Below are 22,127 nucleotides of genomic sequence, written 5' to 3' on the forward strand. Positions count from 1 at the left end.
TTTTTTTTTTTGCAGCATCAGGTTCTGTTGCTGCAATATTAGTACTCCCCCTTTTGTGTCGCAGGTGCTATTACTTCTGCAACAGCAGTTTTTTTTTTTGTGGCGCAGTAGCACTTACTTTAAATAGGGCAAAATTGATGTCCCTTCTTGTAACTGTGAGGGGCTACAGTGTTCAGGCACCACCAACACCCAAGGCCCAATTTACCTGCACCTGTATGACGACAAGTATATGTAATTTCAATTTTTGTTTCTAATTTTCAACAGTAGGGCCTGTCCCTGCACCCGTCAAGAGTAACTGTGAGGTGTTACAGTGTTCAGGCACCACTAGGGATGAGTGAACAGTTTGGGCCAAGCATAAGTTTGGCCTAAACATCGCCCATTCAGGTACTCGCCTAACACCCAAACTTTCTTGGCACTTAGCGGGATGTTCGCCCACCGAGCGCACAGTCAAAAAGTTGTTAAGGCTTCCCTACTGAAAGCGTAATTTAAAAAAATAACTGTAAAAAGAAAATGTCAATTAAAAAAAATTGGGGTTAAAACAGCTTGGAGGACCCTTTTTTTTTTAAATTTTGGCGTGGGGTTCCCCTTAAAATCCATATGGACTGATGGGGGGGGGGGGGGCCCTATGCAGTTTCTTAATTTTTTTTTATCTGTGTTGCCGGAAGCCGACAATACATTACAGCCACGAGCAAGTTTAAATTACATTTTTTCCTTTAGAAATATCAGTATTGCTGCAGCAGGCTACATACATTGCACAAATGCGCCACTTTACAGGCACATTAACCACTTGCCGACTGCCTAACGCCGATCTACGTCGGCAGTCAGCCCCTCACAGGCAAAGTGACGTAGGGCTACGTCACTAGCTTGTGTGGGTCTAGGGAGCGAGCGCGCGCCCCCGGAGGCACGCTCCCGCTCCCGCGTGGTCACGGACCCCCCCCCCGCGCGTGTGACCAGTGGACCCGATGTCTGCCGGTCACTCGGCGATCGGTGGGGGAGAGGGAGAATGTCAGGCAGCTTGTGTAAACAAGCCACCTGTCATTCTCCTCGCTGTAAAGACACTGATCACACGGATCTAGTATGTAGATCCGTTGATCAGTGTCCTTACAGCTCAAGCCACAGCCAATCACAGAAGAAAGCACGCCCCTAGGGATACACACAGCCCCTCCCTCCCAAATAAAGTTAACCCCTTCACTACCAGTGTATTTTTACAGTAACAGTGCATATGTATAGCACTGATTACTGTAGAAATGTCACTGGTAACCCCAAAAGTGTCACAAATGTCAGTCAAGGGTCCGATCTGTCCGCCCCAATGTCGCAGTACCGCAAAAAAAAATCGCAGATCGCCGCCATTACGCGTTAAAAAAAAAACAACAAAAATGACAAAAATCTTTCCCTTTGTTAGTAAATGCGATAACTTTTGCGCAAACCAATCAAAATACGCTTTTTGCGATTTTTTTTACCAAACATAGGTAGCATAAAACAAATTGGCCGAAAATGTTAAAAAATTTTGATTTTTACATTTTTTTGGGGGGAATTTCATATAAAAAAATGTGAAAAATATTGCTATTTTTGCAAAATTGACGCTCTTTTTTTGTTTATAGCGCGTGATCAAAAAATCGCACAGGTGATCAAATGCCACCAAAAGAAAGCTCTGTTTGTGGGAAAAAAAGGACGCCAAATTTGTTTAGGTACAGCGTCGCACGACTGCGCAATTATCCGTTAAAGTCACGCAGTGCCGAATCGCAAAATACCCCCTGGTCGGAATGGGGGTAAAATCCTCCGGGGCTTAAGTGGTTAAGGGGACCCCCAGACACGATATTTAAAGGAATTTTAAAATTTTATAGTTTCACTTTAATCATCATTAAGATCACTTCTCCTGTAAAAATTATTGTTTAAAAAAAAAATTGCATTGATACATGTCCCCCAGAGCAGTACTCGGGTCCCCATACATTTTTTATGGTAATAACTTGCTTCTAACCCTTGAAAATGAGGACTTTTGATTTTTCATGTTCGTGTACCATAGACTTTAATAGAGTTCAAATGTCCGCTAGAACTTTTCCCCTGTTCGAGATGTTCTGGTGCGAACCGAACAGGGGGGTGTTCGGCCCATCACTAATCTGCAGTAAAAATGAGAGAGCAATCATTACTCGAATTGCCAGTGTCACATGGGCAGCTTGGAACCTCCACTTAGGTGTGTCCAAATGGTTAAGCTGGTAATATATACAGTATAGTTTTGGCAAAAACAATGCATGCTTAGTATTGGTTTCTCTGTTCTGATTGTTTTGCTATACATGGCACACTAAGTGCTTTCTTGCACTTTGTAGTATATGTCAAGTGTAGTGTCTCTATCGTGGACAATTTTACTCTCTGTCCATCTGGCACCTCTGGCAGACTTTATGTCCTTCCCTAATGTTGAATATTTTTCAAGAATGACTATACCAAGTTTAAGTTTAGTTTTGGTAAAATTAAACTACCAAGTTTGGCAAAAGTATATTAGATTGTTAGCCATACACAATACTTCATACACTCACATTATCAGCTGTGCTACAATATTGTATTTAAATGTTTTGTTTAATGTCATGCATAATCCTTTTTTGTCAAATTATTTTTGGGAGCAAATAACAACATGGTCCATTACTACAGAAATGCCACCCTTCATGGAAAACAAAAAAAAAGCACCATAAAGTATTTGAAGGAGTTTGCAGTCATAAAGGAACAAGTTAAGTATATTGCTTATCATTTTCTTTTTTTCTGCTTATCATACAATATCCAATATACCAAAAAGGTGGAAATTAGCCATGAGAAAAAAAAATGAAAAGCATACAAGTGGAAAAATCCCCCTAATTTGGGACTGTAATGGGTAACAACACAGATCTTGTAATAAAGAAATAGTTTATTAAATATATATAAAGTATACAGAAATTGGCAAGAGGGCAGTTATTTACACAGTTGCACAATTATAAAAAATCATTAAAAGTTTGGGCGACTCTTTTTTGTTGGACCAAATGATCATTTTGGACATGGAGGAACCTGAAATATGGTTTTGGGAGACCCTACGCGTTTCGATGTCGCTCTTCTTCAGGGGTCTTTTGACCGTGGTCCCAATTAAATTGTAATATTAAATTGTCACATTCTAAGACAGGATAAAGACAAAAATATTAGTTTTTTCTTTCTGGAACAATGTGTTACCTTTTGTATCATTCAAAAAAAAACAACAAAAAAGAGTCGCCCAAACTTTTAATGATTTTTTATAATTGTGCAACTGTGTAAATAACTGCCCTCTTGCCAATTTCTGTATACTTTATATATATTTAATAAACTATTTCTTTATTACAAGATCTGTGTCGTTACCCGTTACAGTCCCAAATTAGGGGGATTTTTCCACTTGTATGCTTTTCATTAGCTTAAGGGATGAGGGTTTAAAACGACTCAGTACACCCCAATAAAATCATCCAACTCCCACACCCCCTCTTTTTATGAGAAAAAAAAATGATATAAATGCAATTTAGCAGAAACAAATGAGAGATTTAGAAAAGCAAGCAGGCACACTACGGCAATTATCACAAACAATAAGGAGCCATCTAACAACTGTCATCTCTGCCTTTATGAAAGCTAACTTACCTCATCGCAAAATACAAATCCAAACCTGCTGAACCTACTTTCCTAAATAATATTTTAGTGAGCTTTTGATTAATTAACTGCCACATAAACCCAGCTGTATAAAAGAAAAACAAGTATTCACATTTCAATATTCACAAGAGAATAAGCTAAGCAAATTAAGCATCTCTTGTGAGCTCATGCAAGTTTAGCACAGATTGTTGCCACATGCAGAAATTTTACGACAGGTACGGCACTCACAGCTTCAAAAAGTTGGACAAATAGAAGAGAAATATTGCAAAAGGTGTCTGTGGTACCCTATCTCAGCACCAAATATCTCTCCCTGCCTGCCTATGGGCAATGAATGAAACCAAATTTACAAAGCATATAATCTGAAATAATTTTACTATCATTTTTGAATAAAATCTGGTAATCTGTCTATACATGATACGATTTGGGTATGTATGTAAAAACAATCAGACTACCGAGCAACCATCAAACATGCATATCAATTTGAAAAATGTCATGACTTGCTGGCCTTACTCCGGTCATCGCTACATTGAATGGAGCATTGGATAAAATCAGTCAGCTGATGCATCTGTTTGTATGCCACGCATGCTGAGATCTGTTCCCATTAAGGTACATATTGATTGAGTGAATGGTATCTATAATTTGAAAGCTAAGAAAAAATTTAGCTATAAAAAGAAACACCTCTCACCTCAAGTAACGTCTACGGCTGCCCTGTAGAGTAATCTGGATGGGCACGCTAAATGACTGCCTGTGTGCTTCTGGTGGTATCCACATCTTTTCTCTGAATATTGCCATCAGTCCAGTGTATGTAACACAGATAGACAGCTAACTCCATGTCTTGGCCATCACCTCCGAATAGAGACCATTAGATACTTTTCCAAGTGCTTAAATGAGCTGTCATTAAAGTGTCCCAGATTAATATGCTTGAAAAGTAAGGAAAGTAGATTAGCTGCTTTAGTGCCAAGAAAGAGTTTGTCTCTTGTGAAGATAACAGGCCTCTAATTAAGGCTTGTGTAATGAAAAGCGTATTTTTCATCACCTGGGTGCTTCTACATCAGGCACTGACATGTTTCTATAGAAACCCTTATCCCACTGGGACATTCTAATGTCTCAAGAGCATGGTATGGACTGGAAGGGAAGACTCTGACTTCTTGTACAGCTGGCTCACATGTCGAGTCAGAGAAATCACACGTCATATTAGCATCTGTTCTGCTACACCTGGGTTTCTCAGCCATTTTCTGCTGGATGCAGATTAAATCTGAATTCAACAAGGAATGATTGTTGACGTATGTATTCCTAGATCTGATGAACATCATGCCATAAAAAACAACGTTTAGAAACTAGAATGATTATAACAAAATTATTATTTTTATTATCATTATGGTATTATCAATGTGCTAAAAGTCTGTAGTCGGACTGTTAAGGGAAAGATAAAATCCACAAGTATTTCCTAGAGGTGAAAGTTTCTAAACACAATTTCCTAGGACTTTGTGATGGCTTTGTATCAGAAATTGATAAATGAACCTGATTAGAGCATAAGTCAAACTCATTTTACAGCGTATGCCAAATATTAACAGTCTGTGTTGGCCACGGCCACCAATCAGATTGTTCAGCTCTAATAGCTAGAATCCAAAGTTTGAACTTTAAAGCGTTTGTTACCTTAACCACTTCTGGACTGGAAGATTTTCCCCCTTATTGACCAGGCCATAATTTGCGATTCGGTACTGCGTTATTTTAACGAACAATTGTGTGGTCGTGCAACGCTGTACCCAAACAAAAATGAATGTCCTTTTTTCCCCACAAATAGAGCTTTCTTTTGGTGATCACCTGCGCAATTTTTATTTTTTGCGCTATAAACAAAAAAAGAGCGACAATTCTGGAAAAAAAACATTATTTTTTACTTTCTGCTATATAACATTCCCAAAAAAAATTTGAAAAATCTAATTTTTTTAACATTTTAGGCCAATACGTTGTCTGCTACATATTTTTGGTAAAAAAAAAAATCACAATAAGCGTATTTTGATCGGTTTGCGCAAAAGTTATCGCGTCTACTAACTACGGGAAAGATTTATGGCATTTTTATTTTTTATTTTTTTACTAGTAATGGCGGCAATCTGCGATTTTTTGCGGGACTGCGACATTGCGGCGGACAGATCGGACCCCTGACTGACATTTTTGACACTTTTGGGGGGACCAGTGACATTACTACAGTAATCAGTGCTAAAAATATGCACTGTTACTGTAATAATGACACTGGCAGGGAAGTGAGATACACACTAGTAGAAAATCTGCCGAAAATTCCCATCCAAGGTAAAATCGTACAATTTTCGGCTAGTGTGTACAAGACTTTCAGCAGCCGATGCCAACATTTTCAACGAAAAAAAAACGGAGGGACAAACACCAAAATTTTTATCGTCCGTCCCCAGCACGACCAATTTTCGTTCAATGTGTATGCAGTACGTCCGCGAAAAATCGGATACGAAAGACCGCGCATGATCTGAAGTTGCTGATGACCCGGAAGTCTAGGTACAAATGTCCCAAAAAAAAAATCGGACGAGAAATTTCGTGAACATGATGCACTGTCAACTAAAAATGGTTATGACCGCTGAGCATGAGAGAGAAAAATCGGAGGATATTTCGCAAAAAATGGCCTGGTCATTAAGGGGGCAAATCCTTCCGGTCCAGAACTGGTTAATGGACGTTGTTGGCAACAATATACTCTCTATTTCAATATTATATAACATTTACTGTATACTTTTAAATAATCTGTACAGAAGTATATTGTACTTCAAATATAGAAGTACACATATTGACAGGGTATGTAATCGAAATCCAGATGCAAGTACATCAAAGGGCAATGCATTGTTTCAATGTGTAGGTCCCTGCCATCCACGTGACCCAGTATTGCCTAAAATTAGCTACCATGTATATGATTTTTTTCTAGCTCTTATGATTTTCAATTAATGTCTGGAACCTGCGTGAGCATTTATGCACTTTTTTATGCTCTTGTTGAATCACAATACATTTTTTTTTTTAAAGGAATGTGTAGGTCCAGTCAAAAAAGGGTAAAAAAAAATGACCCCTACATAACGGAAAAGGACTTTCTCGGATATGGGGTTGTCATTTGAGATTAGCACATACACAGTGTAACGTATATAAAAAAATTTATTTTATTGTGCAAACATGGTTTTAAAATCTCAAATTAAATATAAAATCATATATACAAAACAACAATTTGGTATGTATTTCCAGTACATGTATTGACAGCTTCAATATTGACAATTAAAAGTCAAACGCGTCTCGCAGAACACTTTCTCTGCTTCTTCAGGAAGCTTTAGTATATATCTAAGTTATCATAAAGATTAGAAAGAAGAGAAAAAACATATTATACATCCAAAATAGTACCATAAGTCAAAGTATTATCTCCAATGAGAAAATATCTATGCTCACCAACTTCACCACAGTATAGTTATTAAACCCTCCAGATACACATGGTAAGACCCGGGTCATATAGTGACCATCTGGCCACCGGTCAAATTTCCAAGGCCAGGTCTGTCGGACACTGGACCATATAGATGAGATTCAGGCGGACTAAATCAATACCCAATAACTGAAATAGAGAGGTAATTAAACTACATAAGTGTATGTCTATACTTTTGGGCCAACATCCAAACACAGCTGACTGACAAGATATATTGACATACAAAACACCATACAGCCTACCCACAACAATCCACATCCATACCAACACACATGACACTACAGAATGTGTAGGTCCCTTATCACAGCATAAGTGGTAGATGTAGCTATTGGGAGGGGGCCCAATTTAGCTCAATCCACACTAAGGGCTTGAGTTGCAGTAGCGCTATAAAAGCCTTAAAGCCTTATCGGGGGAAGTCCATGTCAGGGATTGCCCCATGGTTCTGTTTACAGCTAAACAAGATCTATACCACATACTAAACCCAGAGAATAGTAAAGATCTGAAGAAAAAGAGTGTACAGACTTGAATTTGTATTGAAGAATTTGACCAAATGGAAAATGCATTGGAGCAGTGGAGGCCCGTCCATTGGGGGAATAGGGTCGCCGCCCCCCTATCCATGCATCCGGCCCCCTAATCTACATGCAGGGCACCAGATGCATGGATTCCAATGGGTTTTTTTTTTTTGAAGCATGTGATTAGAGCCAGAGGCTCTAATAGGCTTCAAAAAAGGGTGGGCTCGGGGCGCAGAGCACTGCGCCCTGAGCCCACCCAGTTGTATGACAATAGCGAATGAATATTCGCTATTGTCACACGGATTCTCCTCCTGGCCAATCAGGAAGTGGGTCCTGAGACCCATTTCTTGATTGGCCGAAAAGAGAAGCCATGCTTTTGGCCGAGGAGGAGGAGGAAGAGGGAGGAGACGCAGGGGAAGCTCGACCCACGGAGGAGACTCATGGGGAAGCCGCCGCTGCCTGCCCTCCACATGTCAGTCCAGGGTGAGTGAGCCGGCGACCAAGGGGCTATGGGGTGCGGGCTGGAGCTTATGTGCTCCGGGGGGGGGAAATGGTGTGGTCCGTCTGCCGCCCCCTGGCTCATGGAGCACCAACCGCCACTCCATTGGAGTATATTTGAAGCAAGAATCACTGTTTCTATATAAAGCTTGTTAGAAATATGTGAGGAAATATAGTAGTGTGCTGCGTATTAATGGAGAATATTAGCACTAATTGGTGATATTAGGTGTTATTATTAAGTCACTTTAGCATGTCCAATGATATATAACAAAGCTCTATTGCTTTCGCAAATATAAAATATTGCTTTTAAAGTATATAGTTGTAGATGAGGACAGCTGTAAGACATGCATTCATATCACTTTGGAACATGTCCTGCAGCCAAACTTGAAGAAACCAAAATGTTTTCCAGTATTTTTTTCCGTAGCACTTACATATTTACTTTATAAAGCAAATCACAAAGTCTGTAATCCTTTGACCAATAAAATGATGCTGGAAATATACTTTTATCAAGCACATTATATATGAATTTTGGCTTCTGAACATTAGCTTAATTTGTTTTGGTGGTTGATGTCATAGATTTTGTAACACAAATTTACAGCACAAATGCCTTATCTAATACACTTCATCAGTCCTCAAAAATTAAAGGGTTACTAAACCTAGGACCCTGCATTCACTATATCTGGTCTCCCACAGTACACAGAACATGGAAATGCAATACTTGTAGTAAATATAAACTGCTAAATACCTTTTCTCAACAGCAGTTAGAGCAGTCTTGTGGCTTCTATCAGTGTCCAGCAGAGCACTGGTTAAAGCTTGTAGGAGGAGTCATATGAGGTTGTAGGGCCCCTAACCCTCTTTCTAGATAGTGCTGATTGGCCCTGTGCTGATCACATGCACTCTCCCAAGGAAAATAAAAAACTCTCTAGCAATACACACCAAACTGAGCATGTGCAGCTTGCCCCCAGGGCTCTGTTCTATCAGGAGATGGATTTGGGACTGTAGAAAAAGGGGAGAATCAGAGGAGAGAGGATCAAACAGCCTTTTTACACAATGCAGAGGATTAACTCCTTAGGTTTTACAGTGAGTATAACAACCATGCTTTACTGCATATACAGACTGATTTTACTGTTATGGGTTTAGTAACACTTTAATTTATCACACCAGAAAAAGCCATATTTATGTTACATGTGTCACTAGGGACGTCACTAGTGTCAGTAGTGACTTGTCACTAGACAAAAAAGCAGCAACCTAAATTTAGGGTTATAAAGGTCCTAAAACCTCATAATAATTACAGTAACACAACTACAAATAGATTGCAGTATATGGTACAGATGCCAGGAATGATACACTATAAAATAAATCAGTTACAAGGCTCCCAGCATAAAATGGCTAGCGACATAGCATCATAAAGATTTATATCATGAAATAATAAAAAAATCAAAAATAATAATATAGCCTCTAGTAATATACCTATAGATTTAAAAAATCCTGCAATACAGTCACCAAACTGACATTGTCTTTATTGTAACCTAACCCTTTCCTTCAAACCAACTTTTAAACTTTGCCTTTGATCTGAATTTAACTTCTAATTTATGCTATTTTGGCAATACATTGGGATTGATTTACTAAAACTGGAGAGTGCAAATTCTGGTGCAGCTCTGCAAAGAAACCAATCAGTTTACAGGTTTTATTGTCAATGCTTAAGTGAACAAGCTGGAATTAGAAGCTGATTGGCTCCTATGCATAGCTGTACCAGATTTTACATTCTCCAGTTTTAGTAAGTCAACCCCACTGTATTTTATTACAACTATGCTAATGGTAATAATCCCTTGTCATTGAAAATGTCATGAATGTTACGTGGCAGACTTTCAGTGCTGAATAACACAAAATCTGTGCACCAAAATCAAGATCCAGAGCACACAGTATCTTTATGTTGATCCTAAACTTTTTTTTAGCTTTGAAAGGAGTAGAGAGGGTTTTTTAATGCCTCTTTCCCATTGGGGAGTAGTAAATTAGTAATAGGAGGGAATATCTCCAAAGTGAGAAGAAAAACAGAAAAAAATGTTTACACTTCAGCTATAGACTGATTGATTTGACAATAATTTTCCATTACTTATTTTAGCAAAATAGTACGCAAATTGTTTTTTGTTTTTTACAGGACAAACAACCATTCTTTTGCCAATATTGGCTAGCAAACATTTTTTTCTTTGCAATCTAAACACAAAAAAAGTTTTCTTTTTTTTTTTCTTTTTTTTTTAATCAAGAGACAAAAAAAGTTTTCTAGTTTGAGCAGTATTCGTTTTAAAACTATGAGTGTTATTGTACATACAAACTGCAAATTTTGCAAACTTTTTTAAGGACACTAAAGTACATTTCTGATACAAAGCATAGGGAAGTTGTTTATAAATGAAATACAAGATTTTTTAAATGTATTTATTTATTTATAAAACTATAAAAAGGAACAAGCAAAACAAACAAAAATTACAGTTATAATAGTTAACGAAAGAAGGCGAGGGATAAGCTATTTAAAGTTGGTAAGGGTTAATGAAGGATTAATAAGGAGTTCAATCGAACAATTATTTAAAAGGAAAAAAAAACTGCATTTTTCATTGGTGAGGTTGCAGGAAGTGATTGTATATGCAAATCAGATGATACTTGCCTTTAAAAGCACAAGAAAAAAAATAGTAAAATATAACAATAATATTGGTTATTATTTGTCTTTATTATTATTTTTCAGAGAACCTGTCATACTGGTGAATTTACTGAGTTTAATGGTCCCATAGGAGATGGAAACCAAAGTATATTTGGTATACCCAATGTAGCGGGGTTAAACATGCCTAAAGACACTGTTTGATATGTGGGAAGGAACTAGGCTCCCTCTAGTGGTAGCTGCATGGAATTTCCCAGGCTGTGACTTCCTTTTCACAAGATGAAGAAACTACATCTCCCAGGCTGCTTTGCAAGATCCAGGGTGCACGGCTGCACCGCACGGCACTATGGGGGAGGTTATTTAAAGGAAGAGAGAAGCGCGCGAAGGGGGGGGGCCTTTCTGCGCTGGACTCTGAGGAACCAGCGAGCGAGAGTGAAGGACTGACACTGGATATTGGGCCAGAGCCTTTTAGCCTGGAGGGACGACGTGGAACCGTCCCATCTCAAGCACGAGGCACATTCCTGGAGGTCATACTGCTGTTTGCCGAGACCGGAAGTCATCCGCCAGAAGGACCCCGCGCGGCTGGCATATAGCCAAAGGACTGAGACCGCAGTGGAAGCGCGCGAAGGAGAAACTCCTGTTGGTGAGAGGGCACATGCCCAATAACTGACTTTATCTGCTGAAGAGACAGTTTTATCTACAGATAGCGGTAGCGCAGCAGGAGGTGATAAAACCCCGGGGTTTATCACCATACTCTCTCAGGAGACTCATAGACAAACAATAAGGTCTGTAAAGGAGTCGCCAGAGGCTTATCTCTCTCGCAGAAGTTATTGCTCAGTTACGCAGACACCCTGCGGTGACAACTAACAGCTCGTTGTTTTCTCTCTCTTGATCTTTATTCCTAATCTGGATTACAAATGAGCTCTATTCAATAACCTTGCTAGCGAAGATCAACAAGAAAGAAGAGAACTCTGGGGGAGGGACTCAGATAGGCCCACCTACCTGGTACTGTGTCTAGCCTTAATGCAGGAGGAGTGTGGGGGTATTCTTTTACCTTTTTAAAGCTGTTTTAAATAACCTTTTATGGACTTGTATTGTATTGTATTGTATCTCCCCTATTCAATTTGATATATAGTAAACTAAGTTTGGTTAATTACAATCCTGTGCGTTGTTCCATTGTGTCACCCAGAAGGACTACCATTCAAGAAGGTAACAAGGTATTGTTGCATAGTGAAGTATTGTATTCCAATCTGTGTATCCATTTGATAGTCCAGTCCTATTCTGGGTCAGTTGTGCCTGAGGAGGGATCGAGCCAATTTGATTGGGTTGTTAGGCAGGGTGTAGACCCAATAATATAATCAGCAGCTCCTGCGGGGGTGGTGCTACACGTGGGGGCTCGTCCGGGATTTCTACAGTCCTGCAACACAACCCTCTCAGCCCCAGAATCCCCTCCCACGCAGAAATGGATCCTGTCGCTGCTGCTGAGTGGTGCAAGGAAGAGAATGTCATAGTGGAAAATGGCCTGGTGGTTGAAATCAAGGGAGAAGCCTGGACTGAAGAAAAGCTCCTCCCTGTTTTAAGGGCACTATCCACAGACAGGAAATTCTGGGTGATTGACATAAAAACTGACACCACTGCCCCACACACGTATGCACTGTGTGAGTGGAGGAAAGGGGTCCCTGATTATTTCAATGGAAACAGTGTAAAAACTATTGACCAAACAGAACTTTTCCTGATACATCCAGGAGTTCCTACTGCGGGTCCCTCATCCACCACCCATGGGGTATCCAGCCAAGAAAAAGGTGTCCAAGAAGGGCATCCTGAGTCATCACCTTTGTCGACTTTTAGCTCAGAACTGTGTGCTGTTCTTGGGGAGATTGTGGCAAAATGTAGCAGGGACTCCTCGAGCTATCTGATGACTGGATATAGGAAGCTCCGGACATTCTCTGGGAAACAGCCTGTGCCTTCAGCAGAAGATGGGTTCGAAGAGTGGCTAGATACCGCCACTCAGGCTTTGGAGGAATGGGAGGTACCAGAACAGCACAAGAAGCAGAGGATCACAGAGAGTTTAAGGGGACCTGCATTAGAGGCTGTACGTAATCTAAAGTTTAGCAAGAAGAACTGCACTGCACAGGATTATTTGGACATTCTGCAAGATGTGTTTGGTCGGACGGAGAACGCGGCTGAACTTCTCTACCAGTTGGACCACTGTTATCAAGAAGAGGGGGAGAAGTTGTCCGAATTCATTAAACGTCTGGATAGGATTATCCACCAGATTCTGTTAAAGAAAGGAATAGACCCCCGGAAAATAGATGAGACTCGTGCACGACAGGTTCTGAAAGGGGCTCAACCTTTAGATCCCATTGCCATACTGTTACGAACTCGTCGAGATGGCGGCATTCTAGAATACCCCGATCTGATTCGAATGGTCAGAGAGGAAGAGGTCATGTTGGACAACAAGAAGAAAAGTCGGCAGTTTGACTCAACTGCCCGGGTTGGAGTGATAAGTGTGGAAGAGGGTGACTCTCAAGTTGAACTCCTAAAGACCCAAGTGTCTCAGTTGATAGAAATGGTGTCCATCCTGACTGGTCAGGTATCCACTCTACCCAAGGGGAGTATATCGGAGAGGCCAGATGAACCTGTTAGTCTCAGCACAGATCCAGAGCCACGGCCTGTAAGATTGTTAACTTGTTTCAACTGCGGGGGAGTTGGGCATGTTAGAAGGGTATGTCCCAGCTCAGGAAATGCTGCCGCGAACCCTCGCGAGCCAGCGGGAAACTTCAGAGGACACCGGTGAAGGAGTCAACCGGGTGTCCGCCAGTCTTAAGGGACTCCAGAAGTGGTGCAGGATCAGGGAAACTGAGTCAGGGGGTCAGACCCAAATATAACACCCCCAGTTCTAGACTCCGGGTTACTGAGGGAAGGAAAGTCAATGCACACCGGATTCGGCGGGGGCCTAGATCAAGGAAGAAAAAGGAGAAGAGGGCCAGGGTACAGAGAACTGAATCAGATAACAAGGCTACATCAAGAGAATTCCCAACTAACTTGGTCGGGCCCTCCCCAGTGGTCTCGGTTCAGGTGGAAGGAATTTACACAAGAGCCCTCCTTGACACAGGGGCCCAGGTGACTCTTTTGTATAGAGACTTCTATGATAAATATCTTACCCATCTACCTTTGCAGAAGTTGGAAGATCTGGAGATATGGGGTATTGGGACCCAAAGTTTTCCCTATGACGGGTATCTGCCAATCAAGTTGACCTTTGATCCATCAGTGGCTGGTGAAGCGGAAACCTTCGACACCTTAGCGGTGGTCTGTCCTCGTCCACCAGGGGCCAACAAAAGCTCTCTCATCGTAGGAACAAACACTGACCTGGTAAGGCGCCTTCTGATACAACTGGTCCAGGGACAAGATGCTCAGGCGCCAAGGATCCATCCCATGCTACGGCAGGCCTAACAACGATTAGTGTTGGAGCAAGAGACCCCCGCAGAAGGAGTTGGACGACTCTGGAAGCTGGATAGAGCAGAAAAGGTCTTACAGCCAGGAGAGGTGGCCTGTTTTAAGGCTTCTGTTAAACTCACATGGCAACAGCCGGGTCCCTTCATTATCTTTGAATCAGGTCAAAAGGAGAGACAGAGAGGGATAGAAGTGATCCCTGAGGTGATCCCTTTGAAGGTGTTACAGGAAAACCGTGGAAGGGTTTTAGTGAGTGTCAGAAACACCTCTATTACACCAGTGAAGGTACCGGCCAGAGTGCTCCTGGGCCAAGTCAACCCGGCTACCCCAGTTGCCCCCATTGATTTCAAAGAAAAGGAACAGGGTGAGGCGGTTATAGAGGAGCTTTGCTCTGGAAACGCTGCCCTCCCGCCGGAATGGGTGAAGAGGGCCAAGGCACAACTTGCTCGATGTAGGGAAATATTCTCTAAGGACGAGTTTGACGTGGGATGTGCCAGGAGCGCCACTCATAAGATCCGCCTGAGTGAGGACAAGCCTTTCAGGGAGAGAGTCCGGCGAGTCCCCTTAGGTGACTTGGAAGATCTACGTCAACAGCTGGCAGAGCTCAAAAAGATCGGGATTATCCGAGAATCCAGGAGCCCGTATGCTTCCCCGATAGTGGTAGTCCGAAAGAAAAATGGATCTTTGAGGCTTTGTATCGACTACCGAACGCTGAACAGCAGAACCATCCCAGACCAGTATACCACTCCTCGAATCGAAGATGCCCTACAGAGTCTGTCAGGGGCGAAGTGGTTCAGTGTGATGGACTTAAAGAGTGGGTATTATCAGATCCCCATGCACCCTGAAGATCGGGAGAAAACAGCCTTCATCACCCCTGTGGGGTTCTTTGAGTTCAATCGCATGCCTCAGGGGTTGTCCGGGGCCCCTGCTACCTTCCAAAGTCTGATGGAGAGGACCGTTGGAGATATGAATTTGATAGAGGTACTGGTATACTTGGATGATGTTATCGTGTTTGGCAGAACTTTAGAAGAACATGAGGAGAGGTTGGAAAAGGTCTTGAAGAGGCTACATGAAGAAGGTCTGAAACTTTCTCCTGAGAAGTGCCAATTCTATCAGTCCTCGGTCCATTACCTGGGCCATATCGTGTCTGAAGAAGGGGTGGCCACTGACCCGGACAAGCTGGATGCTGTTGCTTCCTGGCCGAGACCCACAAATGTGACCGAACTCCGGTCATTCTTGGGCTTTTGCTCCTATTACAGGAGGTTTGTGGAGGGGTTCGCCCAGATTGCCCGACCCCTAAATGAGCTCCTGAAGAATGAAGAAGATGATGTCCCTGAGTTGGTAAAGCCGGCGAAGTCCACCATGGGCCCCCGGAAGGCTAAGGAATCCATCCAGGATCAGTGGACCCCGGAATGCGAAGGGGCCTTTGTCCAGCTGAAGGAAACCCTAACCACTGCCCCTGTGTTGGCCTATGTGGACCCCACAAAACCATATGAACTGCATGTTGATGCCAGCCGAGATGGGCTGGGGGGGTACTTTATCAGGAGCATGAGGGTCATCTGCGACCTGTTGCCTATGTGAGCAGAAGCCTACTGCCTGCTGAAAGGAATTATCCTACTCACAAACTTGAATTCTTGGCCTTGAAGTGGGCAGTGGTTGACAAATTGAAAGACTACCTGTACGGGGCTGAATTCATTGTCAAGACAGATAATAATCCCCTCACCTATCTGTTGACTACGGCCAAGCTGGATGCAATAGGACATCGATGGTTGGCTGCCCTCTCTAGCTTCAATTTTAGCCTGAAGTATCGGCCAGGAATCGGAAATAGGGATGCAGATGCCCTATCCAGAAGGTTGCATGTTCCACAGGAACCTGCGGAAGAATGGACTCATTTGGCTCCAGAAGGGGTGCGTGCCCTATATCAGGGAACTGAATTTCGATCCCGAGGAGGGTCAAGAGCAGAAGAGATTGGGGTTTCGGCTATCGGAGTACCCAAATGCTACTGCCAGGTGACCCAGGTTGAAGGGGAGGGTTTGCCCCGGCTGTCCAAAGGGGACTTGCGGAAGGAGCAGTTGGAAGACCCTTTGGGAAAACTTCTCTTGGAAGCCCTGGAGATCCAGAGCCCTGAGTTGCTTCTAACTGACTCCCCTCAGGGGGCCCGTCTGTTACATAGAGAGTGGACCCGGTTACAGATCAGAGAAGGAGTGGTCTACCGGAGAGGTCCATCTGAAGATCTGGAGGAGAAGTGGCAACTGTTCTTACCAGCTAAATACAGAGAGGGAGTTCTGGCCGCTCTTCATGATAATCATGGCCATCTGGGGCCCGAAAGAACCTTTCAGCTTGTCAGGGACAGGTTCTACTGGCCTTGTATGAGGGCCGAAGTTGAAGGATACTGTCATTCTTGTGTCCGGTGTATACAGAGGAAGACTCTGCCACGTCAAGCAGCCCCAATGGGCCATCTACAAAGTCAGGGACCCATGGAGCTGGTGTGCATTGATTTCCTTTGCTTAGAGCCTGATCTGAGTGGCCAGGGGAATGTCCTTGTGGTAACAGACCATTTTACCAGATATGCTCAAGCATTCCCAACAAGGGATCAGAAGGCCTCAACGGTAGCCAAAGTTCTTGTAGAGAAGTTCTTTGTACATTATGGGTTACCACAACGCCTCCATTCTGATCAGGGAAGGGACTTTGAAAGCAGACTGATCAAGAGACTGTTAGATATGTTAGGCATTCAAAAGACTAGAACCACTCCCTACCATCCACAGGGGGATGCCCAGCCTGAACGATTTAACAGGACTCTTTTGGATATGTTGGGGACTTTGAGCTCAGAGAAGAAACAGCATTGGGGCAAGCACGTAGCTGCCATTGTGCATGCCTACAACAGCACTGTCAGTGATGCTACTGGATATTCCCCTTATCGGCTGATGTTTGGAAGGGAGGCTCGGTTGCCAGTGGATTTGGCCTTTGGCATTTCGCCTGATCATACCTCTTCAGCATCGCATAGAGGATATGTGGACCGACTGCGGAAGAGTCTGAAAGCGGCCTATGACAAGGCTCAGGCCACATCTGATCAACGTGGACTGCGGAATAAAAAAAATTTCGACCTAAAAGTTCGGATCCATGACCTGCAACCAGGGGACAGGGTTTTGTTGAGAAACTTGGGTGTCCCGGGAAAACACAAGTTGGCAGACCGCTGGAAGTCCCAACCTTATGTTATCTGCAAGCAACTGCCAAACCTTCCTGTGTACCAAATTCGGCCTGAAGGAAGTGTGGGTCCATTGAAGGCTTGGCATCGGAACCATTTGCTGCCTCTCTCTGAAGCGGTTCGTATGCCCCCTGTGGAAGACTTGTCAGAGGCCCCTTCGACTTCTCGCCGGTCCAGACCAGTTACCAGATCTCAGACGACGCTCCCAGATGAGGGAGAGGGAAGTTCTCCATCTGAAGATTTGGAAGATGAAGAGGAGGTACCTGACTGGTTGTGGTCATCTCGGTTGCCAGAACCCACACCTGCCTCCCTGTCTTCGTCTGACTTGGCTGATAGAGGAGCCCTTCGGGCAGAAGCCCCTGAATTCATACCCTTTCATATGCTTCCAGAAGAAGCAGCTGAGGATGAAGATCCTGAGGAGGAGGTTGCACCCTTCTCTGAAGAAGAACTGACCTCTCTTGAACCATCAGGTGCCTCTGTGTTGGAACATGAGGAGGGGGACATGGAAGAATCCTCAGAAGTGCCTGATCCTAGTACCTCTGAGAGCATGCCTCCACGGGAACAGAGGGAAAGGAGAGTCATTCACCCACCTAAGAGACTGACCTATGATCAATTGGGTGAATGTTCGGAAGAAGCTGTTTTTACTTCCAAAAGATCTCCTGACCAGCCTAGTTCCTCCACTGTAGATTTGGTGGGGGACAACCCTAGCTCACCCCCAGGCACAACTGTACAAGCCACCCAAGTTTTGGGGGGTCTGTGAGAGATCATGAGAACAAAGTATTGAAGTAGAAAATGTTTGCATTTAAGTTTGTACATAAGGATATTGGGTTTGGCCATTATATATAAGCACAGTTTTTGATGTTCACAATTTGGTTTACTTTGTGAGTTAATGTTTGCGCACATTTTGTTGCTCTGACCTCACTATGTTTTTTCTCTTTCTCACCTTTTGATGTTTTTTTTCAACACAAACTTTAAGATGTAAGTGTTTAAGAAATTGCAAAGGCACATGTGCTTTTTAAAGCAGCACTATATTAACACTGTAGAAATCACTTATTTGCTTATTAATTGCACTTTATCGTTTTACTGTTGCACTGCTATTAGAATACAAAATTGGATGTATTCAGATTGACTTATTTCAGCAAAATGTTAATGTTTTTGTTGTATAATGCCAACCTATGCACTAGGGTACATACTGTTGACCTCTTTGGGGACCAAAGTTTCTCAAGTGGGGGGAGTGTGTAGCGGGGTTAAACATGCCTAAAGACACTGTTTGATATGTGGGAAGGAACTAGGCTCCCTCTAGTGGTAGCTGCATGGAATTTCCCAGGCTGTGACTTCCTTTTCACAAGATGAAGAAACTACATCTCCCAGGCTGCTTTGCAAGATCCAGGGTGCACGGCTGCACCGCACGGCACTATGGGGGAGGTTATTTAAAGGAAGAGAGAAGCGCGCGAAGGGGGGGGGCCTTTCTGCGCTGGACTCTGAGGAACCAGCGAGCGAGAGTGAAGGACTGACACTGGATATTGGGCCAGAGCCTTTTAGCCTGGAGGGACGACGTGGAACCGTCCCATCTCAAGCACGAGGCACATTCCTGGAGGTCATACTGCTGTTTGCCGAGACCGGAAGTCATCCGCCAGAAGGACCCCGCGCGGCTGGCATATAGCCAAAGGACTGAGACCGCAGTGGAAGCGCGCGAAGGAGAAACTCCTGTTGGTGAGAGGGCACATGCCCAATAACTGACTTTATCTGCTGAAGAGACAGTTTTATCTACAGATAGCGGTAGCGCAGCAGGAGGTGATAAAACCCCGGGGTTTATCACCATACTCTCTCAGGAGACTCATAGACAAACAATAAGGTCTGTAAAGGAGTCGCCAGAGGCTTATCTCTCTCGCAGAAGTTATTGCTCAGTTACGCAGACACCCTGCGGTGACAACTAACAGCTCGTTGTTTTCTCTCTCTTGATCTTTATTCCTAATCTGGATTACAAATGAGCTCTATTCAATAACCTTGCTAGCGAAGATCAACAAGAAAGAAGAGAACTCTGGGGGAGGGACTCAGATAGGCCCACCTACCTGGTACTGTGTCTAGCCTTAATGCAGGAGGAGTGTGGGGGTATTCTTTTACCTTTTTAAAGCTGTTTTAAATAACCTTTTATGGACTTGTATTGTATTGTATTGTATCTCCCCTATTCAATTTGATATATAGTAAACTAAGTTTGGTTAATTACAATCCTGTGCGTTGTTCCATTGTGTCACCCAGAAGGACTACCATTCAAGAAGGTAACAAGGTATTGTTGCATAGTGAAGTATTGTATTCCAATCTGTGTATCCATTTGATAGTCCAGTCCTATTCTGGGTCAGTTGTGCCTGAGGAGGGATCGAGCCAATTTGATTGGGTTGTTAGGCAGGGTGTAGACCCAATAATATAATCAGCAGCTCCTGCGGGGGTGGTGCTACACCAAGATACTTAGCTGAAGCTTCTTGAAGCACCATGAAGCTAACACCCAAGTTCTGACAGATATCTATTCCCATTCGGGGTCGTGGTGACACCTAATGGACCAGCTCTTTGCAGCAAGTTCTTGGTGAACATATATTAAGCACAAGGTGTTGTGTGTGTGAATCCCACTCGCCTCTAAGGCCACATTATTACCTTTTTGATCATCCGCACTTACTACCCATCATATGTTTAAAAAATTAACCGCCCTACAGGGCTCCTCTTGCAGCTGTATTGGCCCTGATGTGCTGCCTCCACATTTATGGATTGGCCTGGAGATCCCCCATCTTTTTTTATTCCAAACTTTTTTAGTGATATAAAAGAGAAAGGCATTTGAACATTACACGGACAGAATGGTCAGTATAAATCATACATTATAAAAATACAGAATACAATGGTCAATCTGTGCGAGCAAGTTACACAGATACAGAGAGAAACCAAACAACAAAGGAAAAATGAAGTAGAACAACACGAGCCTATAGTGCAGTAATCTATACATAATGACATTTCTTTCTGTTTTTCTGAAGTAATAACAGTAATTAATGAATATCATCGGTGGGAGGGGTATTCCAGCTTCTGTAGCAAAAAAACAGACTATATTCACTCATATATGTAAGAGTCTATCCATTACTAGTCGTGTAGGAGCAAGATCAGGAGAATCCAGCCAGCTCTGCCACACAAGAGTATATTTATTTTAACGCATTTTGATGGCGATAAGCTAGTTGCTCCCTGAGTAGGAGAGAGTTAACATATTCAACCCATTTCTTTCTGGAGGGATATCCTAGCCAAGTACAACAGTCTCATTATCATACTTTTACATACTTCTACACTTTTCAGCATCCAAGGCTCCAAGCAAACACACCAGGGGGTTAAGAGGAATAGGCACTTGGGCGAGCATGGGAATGGTTTGCAGGACCTTGTTCCACTACCTCGTAGGTTTTGGGCATCGCCACAGCATACGTATAAAATACATATACGTATACGTATGTACATTGCATTTGGGGCATAGCGCATATCTCTCCTCCCCCAGTCAAACAACATATCAGATGTGTGATAGGCTCTGTGGAGAATAAATAGCTGTGAGAGCTTGTGGGAGGCGGATAGGGAAGTTACAGGGATTGCTTCCAGAGCCATGTCCCATTGATCACCATCAATTTCTCCAATATCTATCACCCAGCGAGCCCTGCATTTCAGTCTGGTATGGTCTTGGATAGAGGAAAGTATTTCCATATAAGCACGAGAGATTAAACCTTTGCGAGTATTTGAATGTAAAATCTCAATCACCAGGGCTGAATTAGAGGTAGTCAAATTAGGAGTTTGCGGTTGAATCTGCAACGCATGTCTAAACTAAAGGTATTGGTAAAATTGCCTAGGAGATAGTGAGAAATTATTGCACAAGTAGTGATATGCCTACAGGGAGGTGTTCCAAAAGACCTGATGAAAGAACCAAATACCCTTTTACTGCCAAGTTGAGAAAACTGTTAACTTACAAAGCTCTGGAAAATTAGGATTATGCCATATCGTGATAAAATCCAAAGGACCCGTAATATGGAGTGCCTACTTCGTGGCCTTCCAAACCTTTTGAAGAAGAGCTGCTGTAGGGGAAGCTTGGTAGATCCATCTCTAAGTGAGAGCTGGCAGGCAAGCTACCAGTCTAGCTATAGAGTCCTCGGTGTCGCACTGACCCCAGCTAGCAAATTGCTGCATCTTGGATGCCAAAAAATACCCCTCTAGGCTTGCCATACTGCAGGGTGGTTAAGCTAATACTGGCCTTTTTCCTTCTCCAAATGAGATCCCTGAATTGAGAGTCTATGCGTTTAAACCACTTATTAGAGATCCACATAGTGGTGTGTTGTGAAAGATGTACAGAAGTTGTGGTGCCCAGACCATCTTTGTTAAATTTACTCAGCCCACTACTGACAGGGGGAGCTTACACCAACTTAGGCTTTTTAGATTTTGTCTACCCAGCAATGGGTTAAGATTTTTATTTTTTTCGTTCCGTGATACATGAAAGGAGAGATGCTGTGAATATTGAATAGTAAAGTTAAGATTATTACTGTTTTGAATAGCTTGGGTACAGAACATTGTTGGTATAATGTCAGAATATGTGGGCATGGAATGGGAGGGCTTTATGCTTCAAATTCAAAAAGACTGTTCTGAGACAATAGAGGGGGTGTGGAGCCTGAACTAGTCACTTCAAAAATTACA

General features: G+C 42.9%; 1 protein-coding gene across 2 annotated transcripts in view; it reads right to left on the reverse strand.

Moving 5' to 3' along the window:
* KCNMB3 (potassium calcium-activated channel subfamily M regulatory beta subunit 3) overlaps window positions 1–22,127 on the reverse strand; it is an 85,890-nt gene that overhangs the window by 32,001 nt on the left and 31,762 nt on the right. The window contains exon 1 of one of the 2 annotated variants that reach the window (XM_082251977.1): window positions 4,316–4,493. The exons of the other annotated variant lie outside the window; for it this stretch is intronic. Within the exon in view, the coding sequence (XP_082108103.1) occupies window positions 4,316–4,422 (107 nt within the window). The 5' untranslated portion in view covers window positions 4,423–4,493. Of the gene's footprint in view, window positions 1–4,315; window positions 4,494–22,127 lie in introns of those variants that run through there. 2 annotated transcript variants of the gene reach the window in all.

This window comes from Pelophylax lessonae (genome assembly GCF_965119305.1).
Source record: "Pelophylax lessonae genome assembly, chromosome: 3".
In the NCBI taxonomy this organism is placed as follows: Eukaryota; Metazoa; Chordata; class Amphibia; order Anura; family Ranidae; genus Pelophylax; species Pelophylax lessonae.